Source organism: Babylonia areolata, chromosome 3, assembly GCF_041734735.1.
Source record: "Babylonia areolata isolate BAREFJ2019XMU chromosome 3, ASM4173473v1, whole genome shotgun sequence".
NCBI classification, from domain to species: Eukaryota; Metazoa; Mollusca; class Gastropoda; order Neogastropoda; family Buccinidae; genus Babylonia; species Babylonia areolata.
This window is the reverse complement of record NC_134878.1, coordinates 32,586,886-32,610,405: the sequence shown is the minus strand read 5'-3', so window position 1 is coordinate 32,610,405 and position 23,520 is coordinate 32,586,886. Positions and strand designations below refer to the sequence as shown.

The 23,520-nt window shown below is 38.8% G+C and overlaps 1 protein-coding gene across 1 annotated transcript in view; it reads left to right on the top strand.

Moving 5' to 3' along the window:
- LOC143279952 (COP9 signalosome complex subunit 5-like) overlaps window positions 1-23,520 on the top strand; it is a 25,818-nt gene extending 2,298 nt beyond the window's left edge. The window contains exons 2-8 of the mRNA XM_076584325.1: window positions 1,468-1,702; window positions 7,694-7,822; window positions 8,270-8,335; window positions 11,936-12,021; window positions 12,419-12,530; window positions 16,983-17,131; window positions 22,645-23,520. Of these exons, the coding sequence (XP_076440440.1) occupies window positions 1,468-1,702; window positions 7,694-7,822; window positions 8,270-8,335; window positions 11,936-12,021; window positions 12,419-12,530; window positions 16,983-17,131; window positions 22,645-22,750 (883 nt within the window). The 3' untranslated portion in view covers window positions 22,751-23,520. The remainder of the gene's footprint in view (window positions 1-1,467; window positions 1,703-7,693; window positions 7,823-8,269; window positions 8,336-11,935; window positions 12,022-12,418; window positions 12,531-16,982; window positions 17,132-22,644) is intronic.

Below are 23,520 nucleotides of genomic sequence, written 5' to 3'. Positions count from 1 at the left end.
AGAGACAAACTGGATGCACAGCAGATGCTTTATGAGATCAGTTACAACCAGAAGTAATAGAACATGATCAAAGCACACTCTCCTCCAAAGGGGGACGCTCTTAGGTGTAAGAAAAGCTTGATGGCTCACTCTCTGAGAACATGATCGACTTTTTATTTTGACTGAACCTGTGTATGTTGTTGCTGGGACCATTTATTCACACATGATTAGAACTATTACAAGTGTTGTGATTGTTATCATGAAATATGAACTTAGTTATAATTTTTTTTTAATTTTCTTTTACAGATGATATATCAGACAATAAGCATGCTATTTCTGGTTGTGTTTTGTTTTTCTTTCTGCGTGTCATTCTGAGGATGTTGAAATAGACTTTTTTAATAAATGAAAATTATTATCCTCACTTTGAAATGGCTGAACAGTTATATAGATTCAAAATAATTGGGGGAAAAGCCCAGATTTAGAATTCATGCTATTTTACTTCATAAGAGTGTTTACTTTCGTTCCGTATCTTGCATAGTTTTTGTGCTAGAATGTAAAAAAACCAACAACAGAAAACCATGACCTTTGAATCCTCATAATTCCCTGATAAAGGGAGAGGACATTTTTTTTTCAGTTCAAAATTCTCTGGCACAGAATGGGTTAAATCTTTTTTTTGAATACTTTTTTTTTGTGTGCTGTATTGACATGGTTAACCTCAGTGCTGGAACGGGTATTATTTTGACTTGTGCTTCTTATTTGACAGATGTTTTTTTGGTTGCGGAGGGTAATAATTAAAAAAAAGTTTTAGTACATTAAGTACTGGAAGAAAGTATACATAACCCATATTTTTTCTGAAAGGAAAATGAACACACTATGGAATTCTGATAGAAGTTCATTCAACACAATGATTTTATGCACATGTATGCACATCCTTCAGTTGCAACTCCTGCCTGTGCTACACACACACTCTATACTCAGTTTCAGACAGTATGGAAGAGGTTAACAGGGACCCAGTTGGCCCACAGTGCAGTGGGGTGGGGGCACTGTTCATAAGTTCACCTGCAGACAATAGCAGTTTGATCAATGCGAGTGTGCTTTTCTAAAACCATACTTATGATACTGTACACAAAATTCACAGTTCACATGAAACTGTTCACGCACTTCATCACTCTCTCTCTTCTTCCCTGCCATCGTGTGGATGCTTTGTCAACACTAGGTCACCCACAGAGCTATATACTTCATCTCCTGCTCTGCTTTCTCTCATTTGCTGGATACATTTAGCTCTTCAGCTACCCCCAAATGCCCTCCTGTCCGCAAATCATCATTCTAACATTTAGTCACGCCAAATGAACCACCCATTTATAGTATGTATCAAAGGTGATGCATTTTGAAAATTGCTTTTAGCTCTTACTTGTTGATTCACCTGTTCATATAGATGTTGACAATATTTGAGCTTCTGTTAAGAGTTACGGTACAATTATGTTTCAGTCCTCACTACTTCAAGCACATAAAAATCTCCGCCTTGGCTCTCCTGAAAATGGTGATGCATGCCCGCTCTGGTGGCAATCTGGAGGTGATGGGTCTGTTACTGGGCAAAGTGGATGGCAACACCATGATTGTCATGGATGGTGTGGCATTGCCAGTGGAGGGCACAGAGACCAGAGTTAATGCCCAGGCTCAGGCCTATGAGTACATGGCTTCCTACACTGAAGCTGCCAAACAGGTCAGTTGTGTTTTACATTGTGCCATGGTTGATTAAAATTTTTGTCAAATGTGTGGTGGGTAGATGGTTGGGCTTTGGATTTAACAAGTCCAGATGCCATGATTTAGATGTCAAGGCCAACGCAGTTTTTAATTCCAAGCCCCCTTTCTTTGGAATCAACTTCCTCAGCCTCTCCGTCATGCATCTTAGCTGCAGTCTTTCAAATCCAGTGTGAAGACCCACCTTTCCCCCTCCTGGTTAATTCTCAACAGCTCATCCGTTTCCATTATGAACTAAAATGACTGTTTGTGAGTGAGTGAGTTTTGATAGTTTCAGAATTTGTTGTTGGTATTTTTGATTGTGTACTATTTATGATTGTGTCATGTGTGCTATGACTTGTGTGTGTGCGTGCACATGTGCTTGTATGGCGGTGGGTGGGGGTGGGGTGGATGAATAGTTTTCAGTGATGTTTTGTATCTTGTGTTCAATTTTTGACTCACTTGTGTAAACAAAGTGAGTCTGTGTTTTAACCCGGTGTGCGGTTGTCTGTGTGTGTGTGTCTGTGGTAAACTTTAACATTGACATTTTCTCTGCAAATACTTTGTCAGTTGACACCAAATTTGGCATAAAAATAGGAAAAATTCAGTTCTTTCCAGTCATCTTGTTTAAAACAATATTGCACCTCTGGGATGGGCACAAAAAAAATAAAAAATAAAAAGCCAAATTATATGCAAACTGAATTTACTGTTATATTTCTCTTTTTTTTAATTCTCTAAACTTGGCACTTTGATCTGATTTTCTGACACAACAACAAGATCAGTCATTTTTATCATTTTTTGTTCAAACAGGAACTTCTTTTGCTAAGCATGGAAGTTATATTTCTGGTGCATGTCTTTGGTGCAGATAGTAAAAAAGGGAAATTAATCTGTAATTAATGCTAGGGGGGTTAATTTACTTTAAACTGATCTTTCTACTCGTGGAGTGATGGCCTAGAGGTAACGCGTCCGCCTAGGAAGCGAGAGAATCTGAGCGCGCTGGTTCGAATCACGGCTCAGCCGCCGATATTTTCTCCCCCTCCACTAGACCTTGAGTGGTGGTCAGGATGCTAGTCATTCGGATGAGACGATAAACCGAGGTCCCGTGTGCAGCATGCACTTAGCGCACGTAAAAGAACCCACAGCAACAAAAGGGTTGTTCCTGGCAAAATTCTGTAGAAAAATCCACTTCGATAGGAAAAACAAACAAAACTGCACACAGGAAAAAATACAAAAAAAATGGGTGGCGCTGTAGTGTAGCGACGCACTCTCCCTGGGGAGAGCAGCCCGAATTTCACACAGAGAAATCTGTTGTGATAAAAAGAAATACAAATACAAATACAAACATTACATTTTGAAATTATACTCAATACATAAAAAGCTTGTGTGTTTTACTGTCAGTGTACAGGGCTTTCACGATGTTCATTCGACCAAGTGGCCTTTTTTGGAAAATACTAAAATCAATACTACGAGCGGACTTTATAGATCTATTGGCTGAGTCCTGAAGGTCATGGGCAAAAATCAATTGCGTACACATATTTATATTCAAAGCGCTTGCTCATATTCCTCGTGAACGCGAAGAATGCCATTTTGTTTCAAGTTGTTGACCTGCCCGTTCAATCCTATATTCAATGGACAGTACACGATAATATGTGATTGAAAGTTGGAGAAGGAGACCGATAAATATTTATTCAGAGAAAGATTTGTGAACGCCTCATCACTTACTGGATTATGCCCCAAACTGCCATAAAAATATCAACAAAATCAGTTGTACACAGTTGTAAATAATAAACCCTTGATGAAACGTAAAAATTTCCAGTCTTGACTTTTCTCAAAATTAAGTCCTTTTCACTTCATACGACGTTTAGAAGTACTTGTACTTGGCTCTACATGTTATTAGTTTAACAAAATACTCAACTTTCATATCAACTGTAAGTTATAAAACTAGATTGAACATAAAAGAGAAATTGAATTGACCGTGTCGTACATTCCCGGCGGGTGTAACTAAACTTGTACATTTATCTAGATCCAGAGAAAATGGCTAAATGTTGCGGTGTGATTGTGGCGATGGCCACGTCTCCTTTACCCCGGACTTAGGAGAATTTTTAATTGCTCTTAAAGATTTTTTGAATGCCCAAGATACACCAGAATAATATGATTTAAACTGCGTTCTTACTGCGAATACCGCAATCGATTTATCGCCCTTAAAAAAGCATGTTTAAATATTTGATTTTTGAACATCAGTTAAGGAGCCACGATAGTGTAATGGGTAAGACAGTTACTTCTCACCCGAACACGCGGGGTTCGAATCTGCTGTCAGGACTTTTATTTCTTTTTTCTTTCTTTTTTTTTTTTTTTTTTTTAACCCAAAGCTTTATAATAACAAATACAGAACACATTTTAACGATTAGATTTAAAAGAAAAAGTGTATCACAAGTGAGTCTTGAAGGCCTTGCCTCTCTTGTTCCTTTTTGATATTTATATATGTGTTCCATTTGTAAACGCCTAGGGCTTATTTTCAAGATTAGGCGTAAATGCTTATAATGATAATAATAATAATGCTACTATTAATGATGATAAGTGAACATTAAACTACATGAAAAGCAAGGAGAGAAGGAGGTGACCATTATATTTTCATTTACTTTTTGTAGGATGAATCTGTAAACTGTCATTTCATATACTCAGTGTTATGTATGAATTCTTTAAAATAAGTTTATTGATCTGACTTTGTTTTGTAATATTTCTATACTATTATAAAATCAGTATACAGTGATTATGTTTGTAATCTGTTACCACTATCAGCCCAAATATAACATTTGTGATGATGCACGCAAAAATCATGGATAATGGTCAAAATTCACAAAAATGATACTACTCTTTTATCTGAAAGTAAAGAGAATTCTGAATAGAACACAGAAAACAGAATTAAGTTATCTTTATTAGTTTCTGAGATACATGCATTTGAGTCTCATGATGATCACATATAATGATATATACTTCTGAGAAAATTTAGTTTAAAGTTTATGAACATTCAGTTCACATAGCTGTAACTTTTTAATATGAATTTTCCCCAGCAAGTGAATGGCACCAAAATGTCAAGAATGACTTTTAGAGAACTTTGGAATTTACTCAGTGACATCAAATAATTGCTGTTTAGTTAAAACATTGTCTCAAAAGCATGCTCCCTGGGCTAAAACATTGAAAAATGAATGCGCAGTTCACGGATTCACTCTTCCACAAAAATTATAGAAGAAAACCTGCAAGCGTAATTGACAATCACTCCAAACTTTCTGAAAAGTACAAGAATGCTTGAACTTTGATCTGCATCAGTTTGTTTATATATATATTTAGATATGTGATACCTGTGGTGACACACCTGATAATACATGTACAACAGTGTTAATGAAGACAGGCAGGTGACAGCACAAAACAACATAGTAGTATTCACCAGTTTTGTCCACACACTTTTAACCTGGGACACAATTAACCTTATTAAGTCAGTGAGTCACATGTGATTTTTCTTCTATGTTCCTGTTTCTGTTTTGTTTCTTTGGTCTGCCCGGAGACTTGGAGGAGGGTGGTGTGGCCTGGCTGGTGAATGGTTTTGGCAGACTTGGGAAGGGGGCATAAGTAGAGATTGGAAAGGGATAATCTTTGAGGATTTGAAGCTGACATGCTGAGAACAGACCAGATCTATCTTCTCTGGGCGAACAAACTCCCAGATCTCGGTGAATAAGAACTGTTTTTGCTCACTGCGACCGTTTGGCCAATAATGGGCAGAGGTTCATGAGGTGGGGTGGTGGGCTGCCTCATGTGTCACAGATGTTCATCTGGGTAATGACTGGGTGGACTGTCACACTGCCTTCAGCCTCATCCACTGAAAAAAACGTATGCACATAATTAGTTAGCATAAGTGAAAAGACATCCAGTAAATGAGACCCATAATAAATTACATTTAATTACACATACTTAACCGTGACCCAACTAGTGCAGACTCCGGCAGGGGTCTGACATTCCTGTCCTGACCCATAATAAATTACATTATACATATCTGTCAAATATGAAACTGATAATATTTGGAAAAAAAAAAATCAAGCACACACGCACACACACACACACACACAAATCAAGTATGAACACATGCACTCACTCACAAACACACTTACTAACACACACACACACACACACACACACACACACACACACACACACACACACACACACACACACACACACACACACACACACACACACACACACACCATCTTCACACACCCCACACACATTAGCTAAATAAAAAGATCCATATCACGCACACACATGAACACATGGAATCATGTATGCATACATGCATACACACAAACACACACACACACAATTTAATTATCATTAAGTATGCACAGACACACACGTGCACACACACACACACACACACACACACACATACACTCACATGTTTGTGCACACACACACTCACATGTTATCATTTATGCATACAAATACACACACACACAATTTGATAATTATCATGTATGCACACACACACACACACACACACACACACACACACACACACAATACACACACACAATACACACACACAATACACACACACACACACGCACACGCACACACAATCATCATCATCACACACACACACACACACACACACACACACACACACACACACAACAGACCCATCACTTATACACGTTAAAAGTCTCAAGCACCTTCATCAAAGTGTGAAAACGTGCCATAGTTTTTGATAATCTTTGACTGTTAGTGAACAGTTTTCCCAACTTTTGCTTTTGCCTTGGCACTTTGTTGCTAAAAATAGCATCAACCTTATCAGCATTGTCACTTGTTTTTTGATGAATTTCTCCGACTGGTTTTGTTATTATTTACAGATGTTAAGTGATACACATTATTCTATCCATCTAAGGATTTCAAGTTCGCCATAACTTCACATATAGTTTTGAAAACACGTCAAATAAACATTCAAAGTGAAAGCTTCGTGAACGACTATGGCAAAAGCAAGTCCGACTTACCAGATTCAGTGTCTTCATTCCCATTTTCCACTGGCACAGGTTGATTTTCTTCATTATCACTGCTAAAATCTTCAATTTCTGATACTTCAAGTTTGTCACCACCATAGTTCTCTGTCACTGCTTCAGTGAGTTCTGGAGAGGTGAAATTCGCCATTCACAAGAGCAGTTTGGAGATCTGCATGCCTGTCAGTTTCACCGCCACCATTGTTGTGCTTCGTCTTCGAGAAACCTGATGGTGTCACTCACTTTCAGCAATTATTGTGGCTTTTACAAAACACTGAGAGGGACAATAATGCAGACTTAGACAGAAGAAGGGTGCTAATTTTTAAAAATAATTTCAGGGAATGTGGAAGAAGAAGAAGAAGAAGAAAATAATTCAAGAATGCAATCAAAACTGTATCAGTGATGAATAGAGCATCAGCTAAACTTGATCATGGATAAGTTGCTCGAAACATGCTGTCTCACATTAAAATCTGAATTTCTACGCCTAAACCTAAAGGACAGATTGAGAACAGTGTAAACATAGGACTAGAGACTGTTTACAACCTGGAGTGTTTTTTGTTGCGCTCTATAAGTCTATTACACAACGAAATCATGTTCAAAATTGGGGCAAACAAGTTCGCTGTTTCCCACTCTTGACCATCAATTTCCAATGGGAGAACATCAAAATAAAGCACTAATACTTTATATTTCGTTATAATACTAGGAAATTTGACAGAAAAAGAGTTATAGAGTCTGAATAACCAAAAAAATCAAATCTGACATTTTCATCCCTTGTCACTTTACAGCGTGTTGTGTGAAATTGACTCCAGCGACTTATCCATGATTTTCGTGTACAGCGTCACATTTGCAGTTAGTGGGTGTTAAGTAATATAACAGATGTTTGTGAATACAGTAAAAATGAATGTTTTAATGTATTTGTTCTACAGGTTGGTCGGTTGGAAAATGCCATCGGATGGTACCACAGTCATCCAGGTTACGGATGCTGGTTGTCTGGCATTGATGTTAGCACACAGATGTTGAACCAGCAGTTCCAGGAACCTTTTGTGGCCATTGTGGTGGGTTCTTTTTAGACTGTGTATGTAATTATTTATATGTCACTATTTGCTTCTATTAATTTCTCATCATTTACTTCCGGAGCAGTGTCAGTGTGTTGCTTATTTTAAACAGAATATAGCACTTTAGTTTTAAGTGTGGATGAATGGCAAAATACAGGTTGCTTTGACCAGGCATTTTGATTTTGATAATGCAGACTATATTCATGAATATTCTTGTGCAAAATGATTGTATGATTTGTAACTTTTGTTATATATTGCTGTGTATTACTTTTAGTGACAGTGAACGGTTGTAAATTGTGTTTTGTTTATTTGTTGCTTATTTCAGCATTTTGGGCTTTTGTTGGCTCAGCAAGTGCTCTGTAGATAATCACTGTTGTTGCTATATGTTTTGTTTTGGTTGCTGCAGTTGGTTGATAGAATGAATAAAGCATTTTCACTTGATTTCAGATTGACCCAGTCAGAACCATATCAGCAGGAAAAGTCAACATTGGTGCATTCAGAACATACCCAAAGGTGCTTTTGATATGGATAGTAGGTCGGTCCGCGGCCACTGTGGCTGTGGTTAACAGCGCAGTCCAGACCCATAATTTGACCATTTTCAACTCGCTCGTTTCACTACCAAACTTAATTAAATGACACCAATCTTATACTGGAATAAAGTTCATTCTTTCATCTATCTTCCTGTGGTATTTGTTTTTATCATTCGAGTCAAACTGGTATGTGCCGGGCGTTTAAACACAAAGGGTGTCGCGTCGATTTTTACTGCGGTGACAGACTCCACCGTGCTTGCCGCGCGAGCAGAATAACATGTGTGTCACTCGATCGTTTCGCGCTGCATTGTTTGGCCATGTATAAATTTAGAAACTATGTCACTGGCAAGCCAGGATTCTCAAGTTTAGATTTGCTAGAAATTTGTTGGGGTTTTCACAGAAAGTAGATCTGAAAGTCGCAGCGAAAGTGTGAGACTGATGTTTGCGACCCTATAACATACGAACCAGTGTTTCAAATCACGAGCAAATTACAAGAAAAGAAAGTTTAAACTATGCACTTTCAAGTGCAATTCATGGCTTTTTCTATAAAGAGAGAGTCTCGAACGCGCTTTGGAAGAAAAACGAGTGACCGATTTCGGATCCCGCAACGCTGCTCGACCATGGCGGCGATCGAAGCCGTCTGCTCGTCATCATCGTTTGAAGAATGGAAAACACGCCAACTTACAGGTTTGTAAGCAAATTTTTTTTCAATATGTTTATTTTGAAAATAAATGTAAATCATATTTTTTATATTTTTGTGGGTTTGGATGAATCCTAACAACTTTGCTTCAGCAGTGTTGATGTGTAACTGGGAACAGTAACGCTTCGTCAGTCACGTTATTTTTTTAGCACAATTATGATCTTTTATTCAAAAATTTACCGCGATCGACAGCTGTATCTAGAAGATGAAGTGTCAGATTATTCAGTAATTTTTTTGTTGTACAAGGGTTTTGAGTTAGTGAGAGCGGATTGATGGTTTAATATTGTGACCGACGTCGGACAGCATGGGAACACGTGTATCTTTCCACTTCTGTTCTGGTCATCAAACGCCAAGACAATTTCACGCGTCTGTGTGTGTGTGTGTGTGTGTGTGCGTGCGTGCGTGCGTGCGTGCGTGCGCGCATTAGTATGTATCTTATATACTAAGAGTGTATGCACAGAGTTAGTGTCTGTTGAACTGATGTAGCATGCATACATGAGGTTGCCTGAGTATGGATTAGTTTGTGTGTGTGTGTGTGTGTGTGTGTGTGTAAATGATTTAAAGAATAGATAACTTATATGATTAGTAAACATGAAATAAGTTTAAGATATGTTGTTACATAAAACTTACATCAATTTAAGTGAAACCATTACAGTGGAGTAGTAATGAAATTAGTAGATCATGTATCAGTGCACATTCATCACACACTCATGCACACACACATATAAATGATATATATGCAAAAGCATCTATGAAATGAAAAAAAAAAAGTATTTTAAAGCATTAGAGCTGTCTCAAATTTCATGCCTGTGTATTTCAGATGATGATCAGTATGAAGCCTTAAGGGCGACTGTTGCACACAGTGGACGAAGAAGACCACCATCAGCACCCAAGGTTCCATCCAACAACAAACTCTTGATGCAGTTAAATGTGTTAAAGCATCAAGAAAACAAAACCTGGGGGGAAATGGAACATTTTCTACACAAATTGTTCCCAGAGTGTACCTTTCCACATGTGGTGTCAATAGTTAAGGAATTCAGCAAGTGTGAATCGATCAGTGGTGCTGAATGTTTTTTACAAGAAAGGAAAGATTCATGCATCTTCCCTGGCCCCTCCTGTCAGAAGTTTGGAATTACACGTGCAGATCTTTTGAAAGGAACTGTAGAGGACTGTGAGGCTTTACTCAGTTGTCCTATTGGTCTTGTGTCTGAAGTATGTCACTTAGCTAGGATATTGAGGATAAAGGATGCAACATTGCATAAATGACACCTGGTCAGAGATTTGCCACCAACCCAACAGCTCAAATTAAAACTGGGGAGGCTCAGAGCAGATGAGGCTCGCCTGCGTAAAAACAGAAGTAAACCAGGGGGAGAGAGTGCACTTCAAGATTTTTTAGAACTTCCTTTTGAAAGTGCAGAGGTCATCAGAGACAGCAGGAAGAAGCAAAAAACTGTCAAACAGCTACCTCCTACTTCAGACCCAGAGCCAGCATGCAGCAAAGAAAAAAATGAGGACATTATCACACAGGAACTAAGAACGACGGAGGAGGTGTCATTTCTTAAAGCAAAACTGAGTGAAAAAGAAAGGGAACTGCAAATCAAGGATGCTGAAATGACTGGACTTCTGTTATGTCAAATATGCACATTTACAATTACTCTGGTGATATCTTACAGCATAGTATCATCATGATTGTAAAAAACTTGCTCATTTGTTACTAAAAACCATATACTTTGTGACTGTTTTCATTGTTATTTGCATTTCTGATAGCATAAAGTCTTCCAAAAAACTGTATTCTACATGCTTTTTTGAACATGCACATATCTGAAATGTTTTTGTAGCTTGAAAACTTTCTGAGATATCAGCATTATAAGTCAGCATGTTATCACTGTGAAATCAGGCCATTCGACACTTGACAAAACTGAATATTTTGCTATTTTGAAGGCACTGTCTCTCTCTAAGCATGTTCTTGAGTAGGCCAGAAAAAATTCAGCATAAACTAGGTATTGGTGGAACCAAGTACAGCAAAGAACAATGTGGTAAGTCTTCATCTTAAAATTTTATGACAGTCTAAAAATAGCAATTTGTTAAATCTGTCAAAACATGTCATTTTTGCACATTTTTATACGCCGTTTTCTTAAAAACTACTGGGTATAATGCAATAAAAATTTGCATGTGAACTTAGTTTTTTATGTTCTTTCCAATGGTGTAATTAGTTTTTAGATATGTTGAATTTCAAAATTTAAGTGGTCCTACCTATGGATAGTATTTGTAGGTTGCAGCCAGAATAGGACTGCTCCATGGCTTTCTGGAGAATTAGATTTCACTTTAGATAACTGGTTTAGTCACTTAATTATTCTTTAGTTGTCATCAAAAATATTTCATCATGAAACATTGGAATCACTTCAAGTGGTTGTTCTCCTGCTTGTTATACATGTCTCCTAGTCTGCAATTTGTCCTTGTTAAATGAATACTTTGTCAGTTTCGGGGGGCATAATACTTTCAAAAACCAACTGTTAAAATGATAATAATGGCATGGAAGTGGCTGAATGTTGGGGAAATTAAGTACTAGAAAGGAGTCAAGATATAGACTAGAGCTGATAATTATGGAGGTTTGTGTGTAACCCACATTATTTACTAAGGTTATTGTTATGAATTTATGAAAGCTCACTTCATGGTCATTTGGAAGAATGTGGCAATTTTACATTTTTATTGTTCTTTCTCATTGTATGTGAACAAAAAACAAACAAACCCAAATTGATAAATGAGATTAACTTTAGTGTATGAATAGTGTGGTGAAATATTTTGAAACATTATATGAGGTTTACTTTTAAAGTATGAATAGTGTGGTGAAATATTTTGAAACATGTCGGTGACTGTTTGCAGGGATACAAACCTCCAGATGAGCCTCCCTCAGAATACCAGTCTATACCACTGAGCAAAATTGAAGATTTTGGAGTTCACTGTAAAAAGTAAGTTTGTTGATTGCACTGTGTTTATTCTACATAAGTTTATTGATGATGGTCCCATGTTTTTGTTGTTGTTCCTCCCCCCCCACCCCCCCAAACAGCAGTTGTGCTGTAATTAGGGTTATAAATCTTTTTAGGGGGAGGGGTTATTGTTCATGTCAGTATGTATTGGCTATTATTATGTGACACTAAATCTTATGACAGACACATTGTCACTTATTCAGTTTGAAGCCTGCAAGATTATTGTTGATCATGTAACGTATGACTTTAAAGTGTGTGAAAGAAAAGTTAACTCCACAAGACTTCAAAGGTGCTGCTTTCGTGTTTTATTGTGTGAAGCCATTTGTGTTAAAAGCAGTTTAAAAAACCCCATCTGTGTTGACTTTGATGCCTGCTTCAGTTACTACTCCCTGGAGATTTCCTACTTCAAGTCGTCAATGGATCGGCGACTGCTGGATTCCTTGTGGAACAAGTACTGGGTCAACACACTCAGCTCTTCAAGTCTCCTAACAGTCAGTGCTTTTTTTTTTACCGTTTTATCTTAGGTCTTATTGTCTCAAACTGTAATAAGTGTAAAAACAGTTGTCATCAGATATTGTCAGTTGTAATGCAATCCTTTAACTTGTAGTTCCCCATTTTGTTATCAGAGCTACTTTTATTACTGTGAATATCATGTGCATATGAGCAAATAAGAGAGAGAAAGAGAGAGAGAGAGTATATGTGTGTGTGTGTGTGAATACACAAATATGTTTATTTTTTTTTTAATTATTATTCAGAACAAAATTTGAAGAAAAGGTATAAATATGAAAAAAAAACACCCAAAAAACCCTTACAGACTGCTGATTGAATTACTATTAAAGTAGGTAGGTGGCAGAGTGGTTAAGATGCTTATCAGCCAGTGCAGTGTCCATGCAAGTCTGGGTTCAAATCCCGTCTTGCCCTTTCTTCTAAGTTTGACTGGAAAATGAAACTGAGCATCTTGTCATTTGGATGAGACAATAAAAATGAGTTTCCATGTGCAGCATGCATTTGATGCACTGAAAAAGGAACCCAGTGCAACTTAAGTGTTGTCCTCTTGCAGAATTCTGTGGAAGAAATCCACTCTGATAGGTACACAGATATGTGACCCTCCACCACGGAATGAGTCGCTTTGTCCCTGACCAACTTTCCCGCTAGCGGCGATTTTAGGCGGGTGGGGGTCAGGTTGTCGATTTTCAGATTTTGACTTCATAGTAAACTTTAGGCTTTCTTTTATCTCATATTGAAGTATCTAGGCATAACTGTGTCTTCTTTTGCCTTAAAAGTGTGCTTAAAATGCCTAACCCGTCATTCTGATCGCCTATGACTTCGCGAAATCGATCAACTTTGACAAGCTTGCCCTCCGTCATCTCTTGGAATCGACCGGTCGAATCATACATTGTTTTAAAGGTCAAGTCCGTCTCTTTCAATCTATGTCCTTCTCATTGGTTGATTTTTTAACTACGAGCGAATCGTCGCTTTCAAAATAAGGATACACTACGTAAACAATGCGTCACTATGAAGGAAAATCCCCTCTGTCATTGGCCGAGAGAGGCCACGTGACGAAACCAGCCATTCAGCACGCTAGCTCAAATAAACATGGTCGCAGGGTTCGGAAGCACGTTTTCAAGATTGACTTGGCGATTTCCTGACAAGATACACTTGCGCTGCACACATTTTGCCATTCAATGAAGAAGACGACATTTGTGAGTTTCTAACCCAGTACTTCATTGATGGAACTGACCGTTCATGAAATCGATCTCAGTGAACACGAAGGCCACGCTGATTTCGAAAGCAGACGACGCAGGATTGTCGTTCAGTTTTCATCAACAATAATATTAATTTTGATGTAGATGACGAATCAACATTTGCACTAGATACAGAAAGATTGGAAGCCTTCGCCTGTAATTGCCGAAATCACATGCACCAGGTGCCATCAGTGTTGTGACTGACATGGAAGCAAGTGAAACTGACTTGCTGCACTGAAGTGATAGACCTGGGTTTCTCACAGCTCACACAAGGAATGTGCAAGCAAAGTGACTGGGGGACTGGATATAGCTGAAGTGTCTGAAGGTAAGCTTTCTTATTTTACCCACATTGACAAATACTGAAATGTAATGATGGTATAATCAATTGATAATAATTTATTTAACAATTATTGACTCAAGACTGATTTATTGTCTTACATTGGAACAGGAATTCACTGTTTGACATGTGGAATAAAAATGATTAAAAGAATAAAGTGAATCTGAGGAAATTAACAGAATGTAAATTAAAAGATCTCTCTCTCTCACACACACACACACACACACACACACACACACACACACACACAATGTGTGACACAGTGTGTATACATGTCACTCACACACACACACACACACACACACACACACACACACACACACACACACACACACACATACATACACAATGTGTGTCACACAGTGAGTCACACACACACACACACACACACACACACACACACAATGTGTGACACAGTGTGTATACATGTCACTCACACACACACACACACACACACACACACACACACACATACATACACAATGTGTGTCACACAGTGAGTCACACACACACACACACACACATACATACACAATGTGTGTCACACAGTGAGTCACACACACACACACACACACACACACACACACACACACACACACACACACACACACACACACACACACACACACACACACACACTGTCCCTTCACAGTTTAACCATTTAACTGAGCAAGGGGAGGTTCAGGGGCATGACATTATGAACAGTTTTCAGTTTCACTGAATTTGCTTCAATGGATATTTTATGTGAATGTGTGTCAGGTTGGTGTGTGTGTGTGTGTGTGTGTGTGTGTGTGTGTTGTTTTAAATAAATATAGAGTTGTGTCAACAGTAAATACTAACAGTATTACTAATAGTTCAATTTTTTTTTCAGCCCTGAAAGATATCATGGTACTTTATATGCCTGCCTGTACACCAATGAATAATTCTGATATCACTGCTGGCAAGTCATGTCATCAGAAGGAGAGGTAACACCACCAAACTAACTACACTGTCAACTAAAGAACTGTCTGCTGGTGAACTATCTATGAGTGAGTGAGTCAACTGTTAATGTACTATGATTTATAGTATAAATTTACCATGAAGTATGCAAACTTAGTTTCTTTTTACAAACTTTGTCTAGATGTACATGTATGGAATTGTAAACTTTTGCACAGACATTTACATAAATGATATAAGTGTGCATGTGCTTGACATGCCACTATGCATAAAGTAACTTAATGGATTGCAGCATGTCATGCACATGCACACTGATATGCACACTGATACTCATAGTGATACAGCATTAATAATCACTATTTCATACTTTTATTATCAGTAAACTGCTTTGTCTGATTATATTATGATATATATATATATATATATATATATATATATATATATCATAAGTGTATTCTTTTTTTATTTTCTGATAAAATACATAGAACTAGAAGTAAAGCATTTTGTAAAGTCCTGTGTAAAGAATGAAAGCTGTGATGTAAATGTACAAAACTGAAATTACTGTTGATATTTAAGGCATTAATGAATAAACTTTAGAACATATAGAAAATAATTCAAAACAAAGGAAATGAAAAGAGATAAAGAAGTATTACATAACAAACTGTTTCAGGATAAACCATGCATTTTTGGAACATACTGACACCACCGGTGGAGAAAAAAGAGTGGAGGAAGAAGGTTCAATATCAACACCATCCACCCTGATGACACTTTGTACCACAAGAATTGATTACCTGTGCCACATATCTGCACATTTTTTTTTTTTTTTTTTTTTTTAGCAGATTGAGTGTTTGTTTGATGAGTTTGTGTGTCTTTATTGTGTGAAGTATGGGTTTGACAAGTAGGTTTTCTTTGCAGATGAAGTGTTTGAAGTGTTCATTTGGATTATGAAATGTATTTCATTTGATGCTATGCTGGGATAAAACACACATGAACTTGTACCTTTTGTATGAGCAGTTTTGTTGTGTGGATCTTTTTTGTTATTTTGTTGTGCTTGTTGTATGGATTATGGTAATATCACAAGCACACTAAGCCAGTGAGCACATTGAATTACAACAATCACATGATTCGGCATCATGATTTAGCATTTTTTACCTCTAATCTGGCATAAAGTTTAGTACACATACTGTACATAGCAAAAGTTTCATAGTAATTGGACCACAAACAACACCACAACAAAACTGATCTTAAAACTGGAAGGTTTTTAGTCATGTTGAGCTGATTAAAAAGTAAGTATACTAATACTTCAGTTGCAATTCTTTCCAAAAAAATTAGAAAATTCTTATTTGAATAAAATCAAATACACTCAATATTTTTCTTCCAAATTTTGTGCAATTGTGGATATTGCCACTAACTATGTGTGTGCCAAATTTCATGAACATATCTTGCTTAGAAGTATGTGGTTGCTATGAACATGTTCCAAAACTTTTCGGCCTTGATTTCTCAGTTCGTTACTTTCGCGACTTTAGAACTTCAAATCACAATAACTTTTCACAGAATCATCCGATTTACAAACTTTTTTTTTCGCTGTAAAGGTCATTTATTGCAGATTTATGATATACCAATAACTAAAAATCGACCTCTGGTGCAAAGCGACTCATTTCGTGGTGGAGGGTCACATATATGCATGCACTTGAGGCCTGACTAGCGTGTTGGGTTATGCTACTGGTCAGGTATCTGCCAAGCAGATATGGTGTACTGCATACAGATATGTCCAAACACTCTGACGCCTCCTTGAGAGACTGCAGCTGAAACTCATTAACAAAATAACATCATCTGTGCTGCAACTTGCGCAGACCATAACCCCCCCCCACCCCTACCCCCCAAAAAAACAACAACCCACAAATGTAATGTTACTGATTGAACAGAATGCAGACTACACGACAGGCCAGATCAACGACCTGGCTCAGAAGCTGGAGCAGTCGGAGTCCCAGCTGGGTCGTGGGGGTTTCATGATGGGCATGGACACAACTGACAAGAAGACAGAGGACAAGCTGGCCAAGGCCACCAAGGACGGGTAAGTACTGAGTGAGAGTCAGTCGTGTCTGACTGTGACCATCACAACAGTGAATGAGGCAAAATTGAAGAACAGCATGTCAGCACAGTATAAGCTTTAAGCTTGTTGATGCTCCTTTGTCTTTGTTTGCATTGCAATCATGTGTACTGTTGAAGAATTAGATTATTTAAAATAATGGAGGACTACTCTCCTGACTATCTGGGCTAGAATTCGATTATAGTGGAGAGTGCCTTGCCCAGGTTAGATCCCCATTCTCTTAGCCGAAAGGTTCTAGGACAGTCAGCACTGGGGTGGTCTCCAATGGCCAACTGGCCCCCCCAAGGCAGCAGCACTAAAATCCAGTGCAATCTTGTCTCTTAGTTCGAGAGTCATAGTCCTTCACAAAGGACAAAGCTGTAAATGAATTCCTATTGCATTATAGAAGCCATTGATGATACAGCTTTTGCTGTTTGGCCCAACAGAAAGTTTGTCAGTCTCGATATGAGCTGAGTGTTGAGTCGTTAGGATGGGTAATACAGCAACAGTTGTGCCCACGTGTTCAGCGCTTGATGTTCAGTTCATCTGAGCAGCGAACTTGACCCTGCATTCAACTCAGGGGGGAAAGGCACCACCAAAAAATAACACGCTACCGCCGGGAGGGTTAGAGTTTTAACTTGGAAGAACTGAGAGCTCAAACTGCTACGAGTTCTCTTTCATGTTGTGCCTCCAGCCATTATAGGCTGTTGGGAGGGAGAAAGACCAGTGTGCTGTTCTGAGAGATGGTAGCACTAGTGGCCTCAGGGAGAAAACAACACCTCTTCTTTAACTTCTTATAACACATTGCTTGTCATTGCAATCGCTTAATGAACAGTATGGTTTGAAAGAGCACAGTCATAGCTTTAAAATGATAGGAAACTTGAATATTAACATCTGATTATTTTTCTCAGGATAACTGTTTGAAAAACGCAGGTATGCTTACCACCAGTTTGTTAACACATGCATTTTGACTTTTGACGCATTTTTAACACACTGAATCTAATCTCACGAAATTCGCTGGACACAGACAATACATTCCATGCACAGCATTATACATCAGCATGCCTCTCACTAACACATGTTGATGGCTGGAAGTTCTGAAGGAAGCTGTAGCGTGTTAAGGGACACAACTGTTTTGCAACTTGTACAAGTACTCCACAGGCACACAGATTCAGTCATTCGCGCACATTGAAGAAAACCACAGCCACATGTATGGGGTGTAGATGGCAGTTTGTTCTTTAAGAGCTTTTCAGCTGCCAGGAGGAAGGTGGCAGAATGGTTAAGACGCTCAGCTGCCAATACAGAGAGTCCGTGAGGGTGTGGGTTCGAATCCCGCTCTCGCCCTTTCTCCTAAGTTTGACTGGAAAATCAAACTGAGCGTCTAGTCTTTCGGATGAGACGATAAACCGAGGTCCCGTGTGCAGCACGCACTTGGCGCACTGAAAAAGAACCCATGGCAACGAGAGTGTTGTCCTCTGGCGAAATTACGTAAAATGAAATCCACTTTCATAGGTACACAAATATGTAAGCATGCACTCAAGGCCTGACTAAGCGCGTTGGGTTATGCTGCTGGTCAGGCATCTGCTCAACAGATGTGGTGTAGCGTGTATGGATTTGTCCGAACGCAGTGACGCCTCCTTGAGAAAGTGAAACTGAAACTGAAACTTTTCAGCTGAATTTTTGACATCTCTGGCACTGACTTTAAGTTTGTTGTTGAAGGCATGCGTTTCTTCCCCTCCCTGCTTTGAACAAAAAATGATAAAAATGACTGATCTTGTTGTTGTGTCAGAAAATCAGATCAAAGTGCCCCAAGCTTGAATGTGTGTAGAAAATCTATGCAGTGAGCTTCTAACATGTGCTGGTTGGGTGTGATTCTGACATGAGGAAAATGTTTTCTGAAAAATGCCATGTAATCTGAGATGTACTTACTTGCCTCTGGGATGTCAGTGTCTGAGACAGGGAGTGTGTGAGAAATGGCCTCGTGCACTCGTGCATAAAGTTCAGCTCTTTGTGTTTTTCTACCATGTCATGGGCTTTGTTGTGGAGATCCACTGTCTGTCAGCTGATATGTTTATCTGTGCATGCGCGCAAGTGTATGTGTGTGTGTGTGTGTGTGTGTGTGTGTGTGCGCCCGTGCGCTCACATGTCTGTGTGCGTGTGTGTGATCGACCACATATGTGTGCATGTGCGTGGGTGCATGCTTTTCACAGTGATATCAATGCGTGCCATGTAGGGATCGCCTTTCGTTATCGGCATTTGGACAACTTAAATCAACCGTTAGGAAACTTTTTGACTTCGATTCTGGTGCTCTGACAAGTCACTGGATCACCTCTCAAGGGATCAACAAACGACTCTTTCGAATGAGCATTTTGTTTTCATTTTTGACAGATCATCGGTAAACGATATAGAACGGCCCATCTGCTTTTTTTTTAAATGCACACACACGAACTTTAACTCTTTCTCCCATGTACCGCCCGACCCCCATTCTCAATCTCTTTGTCTATCTGTCTGTCTGTTTCTCTTTCTCACATACACACAGAGAGTTGCATTGAACACACACACACACATGCAGATGCGCATGACAAGATTTTGAAAATCATGTCCCCAAGGCTGACTTTTACAGGTTTGAAAGCGAAAACACTTCAGTTTATGAAGAATTGGACTGATTTTTTGTCTTCTGTGGGTTGGAATACCTCAGCAGCATTGGTGTTTCACAAGTGCAGATCTTATGGTTTGAAATTGAGAAAAACCTTCAGCTTCAGGGGGCTTCCCACCTTTTAGACTCAATCACAATTTCCCAATCTCATGCTTGCTAGAGGCTAGCCCTTTGTTTTGCATTGCAGTGTTGTTTTGTCCCTTGACTCATCTACCAACATTTTTGTGAGGTGTATGTGATACTTAATCTCCTCTCACAAAAGTGGAAGCATTATGTCAGGCGCAGGTCTCAGTTTGTTTTTCTTAAGGGTGGGGGTTCTACACAACAGCTGTTTGAACGGAGATGTAGCTGTGTCAACAAATTTTGGTTCTTCCAAAGAAGTTTGTGATATGTCTGGATCTGTCTCGGTTTGTGTGATCTGATTTTCTGGTATGGGTAATGTGTTTATTATGTCAACTGCTTCATGCTCATGCTGTTTTCCTTTCACTTGGGTTGATGTGTGAATATCAACCACTGTCGGCCCCCAGTGCCTTTCTGTCATTGTGGTTGACATGTGTACATCAGCAGCCACAGGCTCACATTGTTTCTCTGCCAGTATGTCTGTATGTGTATCAACCACAGCAGGCTCACACTGTTTTTGGATCACTGTGGTTGAAGTGTGCAGCAGAAACACTGATGTATCACACATTTCTTGTTCTAATTTTTGCTTTTTGGGTCTGCCACCTTTTCTCACAGGTCTGCCTCCCCTGCTCTGACGTTCAAACTGTGAACACACAGGACACTCACTAACTGACAAGTGAGAGTCATACACAACCCACAGTTTAGCAGCACTGTCTATTTGTGTTTTGGCATTTCTCAGTGATGTGGATGAGGGGATGTTTCATTGTCTTAATTCTGTTATGACACTTTGAACACAAGGTTCGAGAATGGGTGTCACTTTTATCAATGGCTAAATCAATGTCATGGAATGTTTTTAATTCCAGTGCCACCATTGTGCACATCACAGCATATGGGTCAGTTTTTCTCCTGGAGCGTTCCTCACAAATTCTACACAATGAATGTAACCGCTCGGTATGAAGTGCTTCTGAGTGTGATGGCTCAATACTAGAATTCAAAAACACAAAGAAAAGAAAGACAGGAAATGAAAGAAATGGCACAAAAAAGAATGAATGAAAGACAAAACTGAGAGAGCAAGAAAAAAAGGAAAGAGGTCGAGAATATGTGTGCAAGACAGACAGAGAAGAAGAGGAAAGAAATAAAGAAGTGCAAAAAGAAAAAAATGTCAGAGAGGGGAGTGAGCAGAGAGAATAAAAGAAAAAAAGAATGAGAAAGAGAAAGAAGAAAACATAAATAAGAGATGAAACGCGAAGAATGGGTAAGGAGAGAGATTGGGATGAAAGTAAGAAGGGCGTAGGAAGAGAAAGAGGTGGGGATGAAGGGAGTGAGAGAAACAGGAAGAACAAATGAAAGAAATAAGAAAGACAAACAGAAAGGATGAGAGAGAGAGAGAGAGAGAGGGAGAGAGAAACAAAGAACAGGAGGTGGGAGGCGAAAAAGAATCAGTGAAAGAAAAAGAGAATGAAGGAGAGAAAAAGAGGGAAGAAAACAGAACAAAAGAAAGAGAGGGAAGGAAACAGGAAGAAAGAAATGTGAGAGAATAGAATGTGAAGGAAAACCAAACTCACAGTACTTCCGCTAAGAAAAAACCACACCACCGCCAGTCACAATTGTCAGTACAGTTCTCTCAAATTAACTCACTCAGTACGGCCAGTCCTCTCTTCTCCTCTACACAGACCCCTCGGATGTCCAGTGGGTGTCTCTATGACCCAGCCTTTAGCTTCCGTCGTCAGAATTGTGGTATTCTTTGTCAACATTCACCGTATTCTTTGTCAACATTCACCTCTTCAGTGTAAGAGCCTTCCGCTTGTAATATTTTGATGGTTGTAATTTGAGTGAAACGCTGTTAACGTCGTCTCTTTCGCCGTTCGTATGGAGGGAGTTAAGACTGCTATTTTAAAAGATATTTTCCAGCCAAGGAAAGTACTACCACCATTTAAAAGAGAAGTGTCCGATCTTTCCAACAGTGCAAACATTAATGCCACAGAAACGGGAGTATGCTCACAAGTCCGCTCAAAAGAGGCGCACAAATTTGCCACGCTTTAAAAGAAGACAAAGAAGGGTCAGTGAGGGGTTAGCAGGCACAGCAGCTGACCTACTTATCAGTGTCTGGCACTATCAGGCCTGTCAGGGGGACCTCGCAGTCGGTTAAGTGTGTGGTTCTGCTTAGAGTTAGAGCCTAGACAGCAGTGTGTGTGATGGTGCCACAACTGGTTTTTTTTTTCATGTGTGTGTGTGCATGATAGTGTGTGCGTATGTGTACATGTTTGCAGTGTATTAATTTTGTTTACATCTGTGCAGGTACATGGATTAATCTTTATATATGAAATATTCATTGTACTGTATTATTTTGTTAATGTGTGTGAATGTGAATGTGTACCACATTAAAAAAAAAGAAAATGAATGAATGTCCTTGACTGCACAATGTTTATATTTATGCACATTTGTTTTGCTAGCAACTTTTATGGGTCAAGTAGGAATGGTCTCTTTTGTTTAAGATGAAACGGCAGGAAATAAAAAAGTCTTTTTTTGCCTTTATTTTATTGGGGTTTTTTTTCAAGTGTTTTTTTTTTTTGTGTGTGTGTGTGTTCATTTTGATATTTTAGCCATGGGTGAATTGTGAAGGCAGTGGATACATACATAATATTTCCATTGTACTTGTTGTTTGCCATGCAGAATGTCTCAGCTGTTGTCTATACCCTCAGTTTCGGTGTGTGTGTGACAGGTGCAAGACTACGATAGAAGCAATCCACGGACTGATGTCACAAGTGATAAAAGATCGTCTTTTCAACCAAGTGCATTGTGGCAAGACCAGCGGTGGTTCCTCATAAATCTCCTGTAAAAGTGTCTCTTAGGATGTGATGTGGGTGTGTATACGGAAGGAAAACCTTTTGTGATGAAAGGGAGAGCTGACAAGACTTTCACTGTTATTATTATTTGTTTTGTTTCCTAACAGGATAGAGGGCTCACAACTATACACTCATTCTCCAGAATAGTAAAGTGGAGAGAGAGAAAGAGAGAGAGAGAGAGACTTCTTGCTGATACCTTGCATGTTTGAATTGTCAACAATGGAAATTATGTTTGTGTGTGTGTGTTGGGTTTTTTTGTGTTTTGTGTGTGTGTTTTTTTTTAAGTTAGGTCTTTTTTTTTTTCAAAGAAAACAGAAATAAATTTTGGAGATGTAAGCTCCTGCTAGTAGATAATCAGTGTTGTAAAACAAAAAACAAAACAAAACAAAAAAACAACCCCTGACATGTCTCGCTACACACTTGCTGACAATTGTTGGATAAAAGGTAAGAGGAAGGGAAGTGTTTGTTTGAATGGTAAATGTAATGAAAAGGATGTGTGGGTGAGTGAGTGCATGTTCGAGGTAACAAGGCATGCACAGGTTTGCTGCAGTCAGTGTTAATTGTTAGCTAATTCAGAAAAACTGTTTGTGAAACAATAGGTAATGTTTGGCCAGGAAAACATGGACAACAGAGTGGCACCCAGCCTTTCATTGAGGCAGTATGAAACTACATGTGTGTGTGAAAATAAGTTCTTTGCTGCTTGTTAATGGGTCTTAACTGTTTACCCATTAAAATTGTCAAATGCTTTTCAA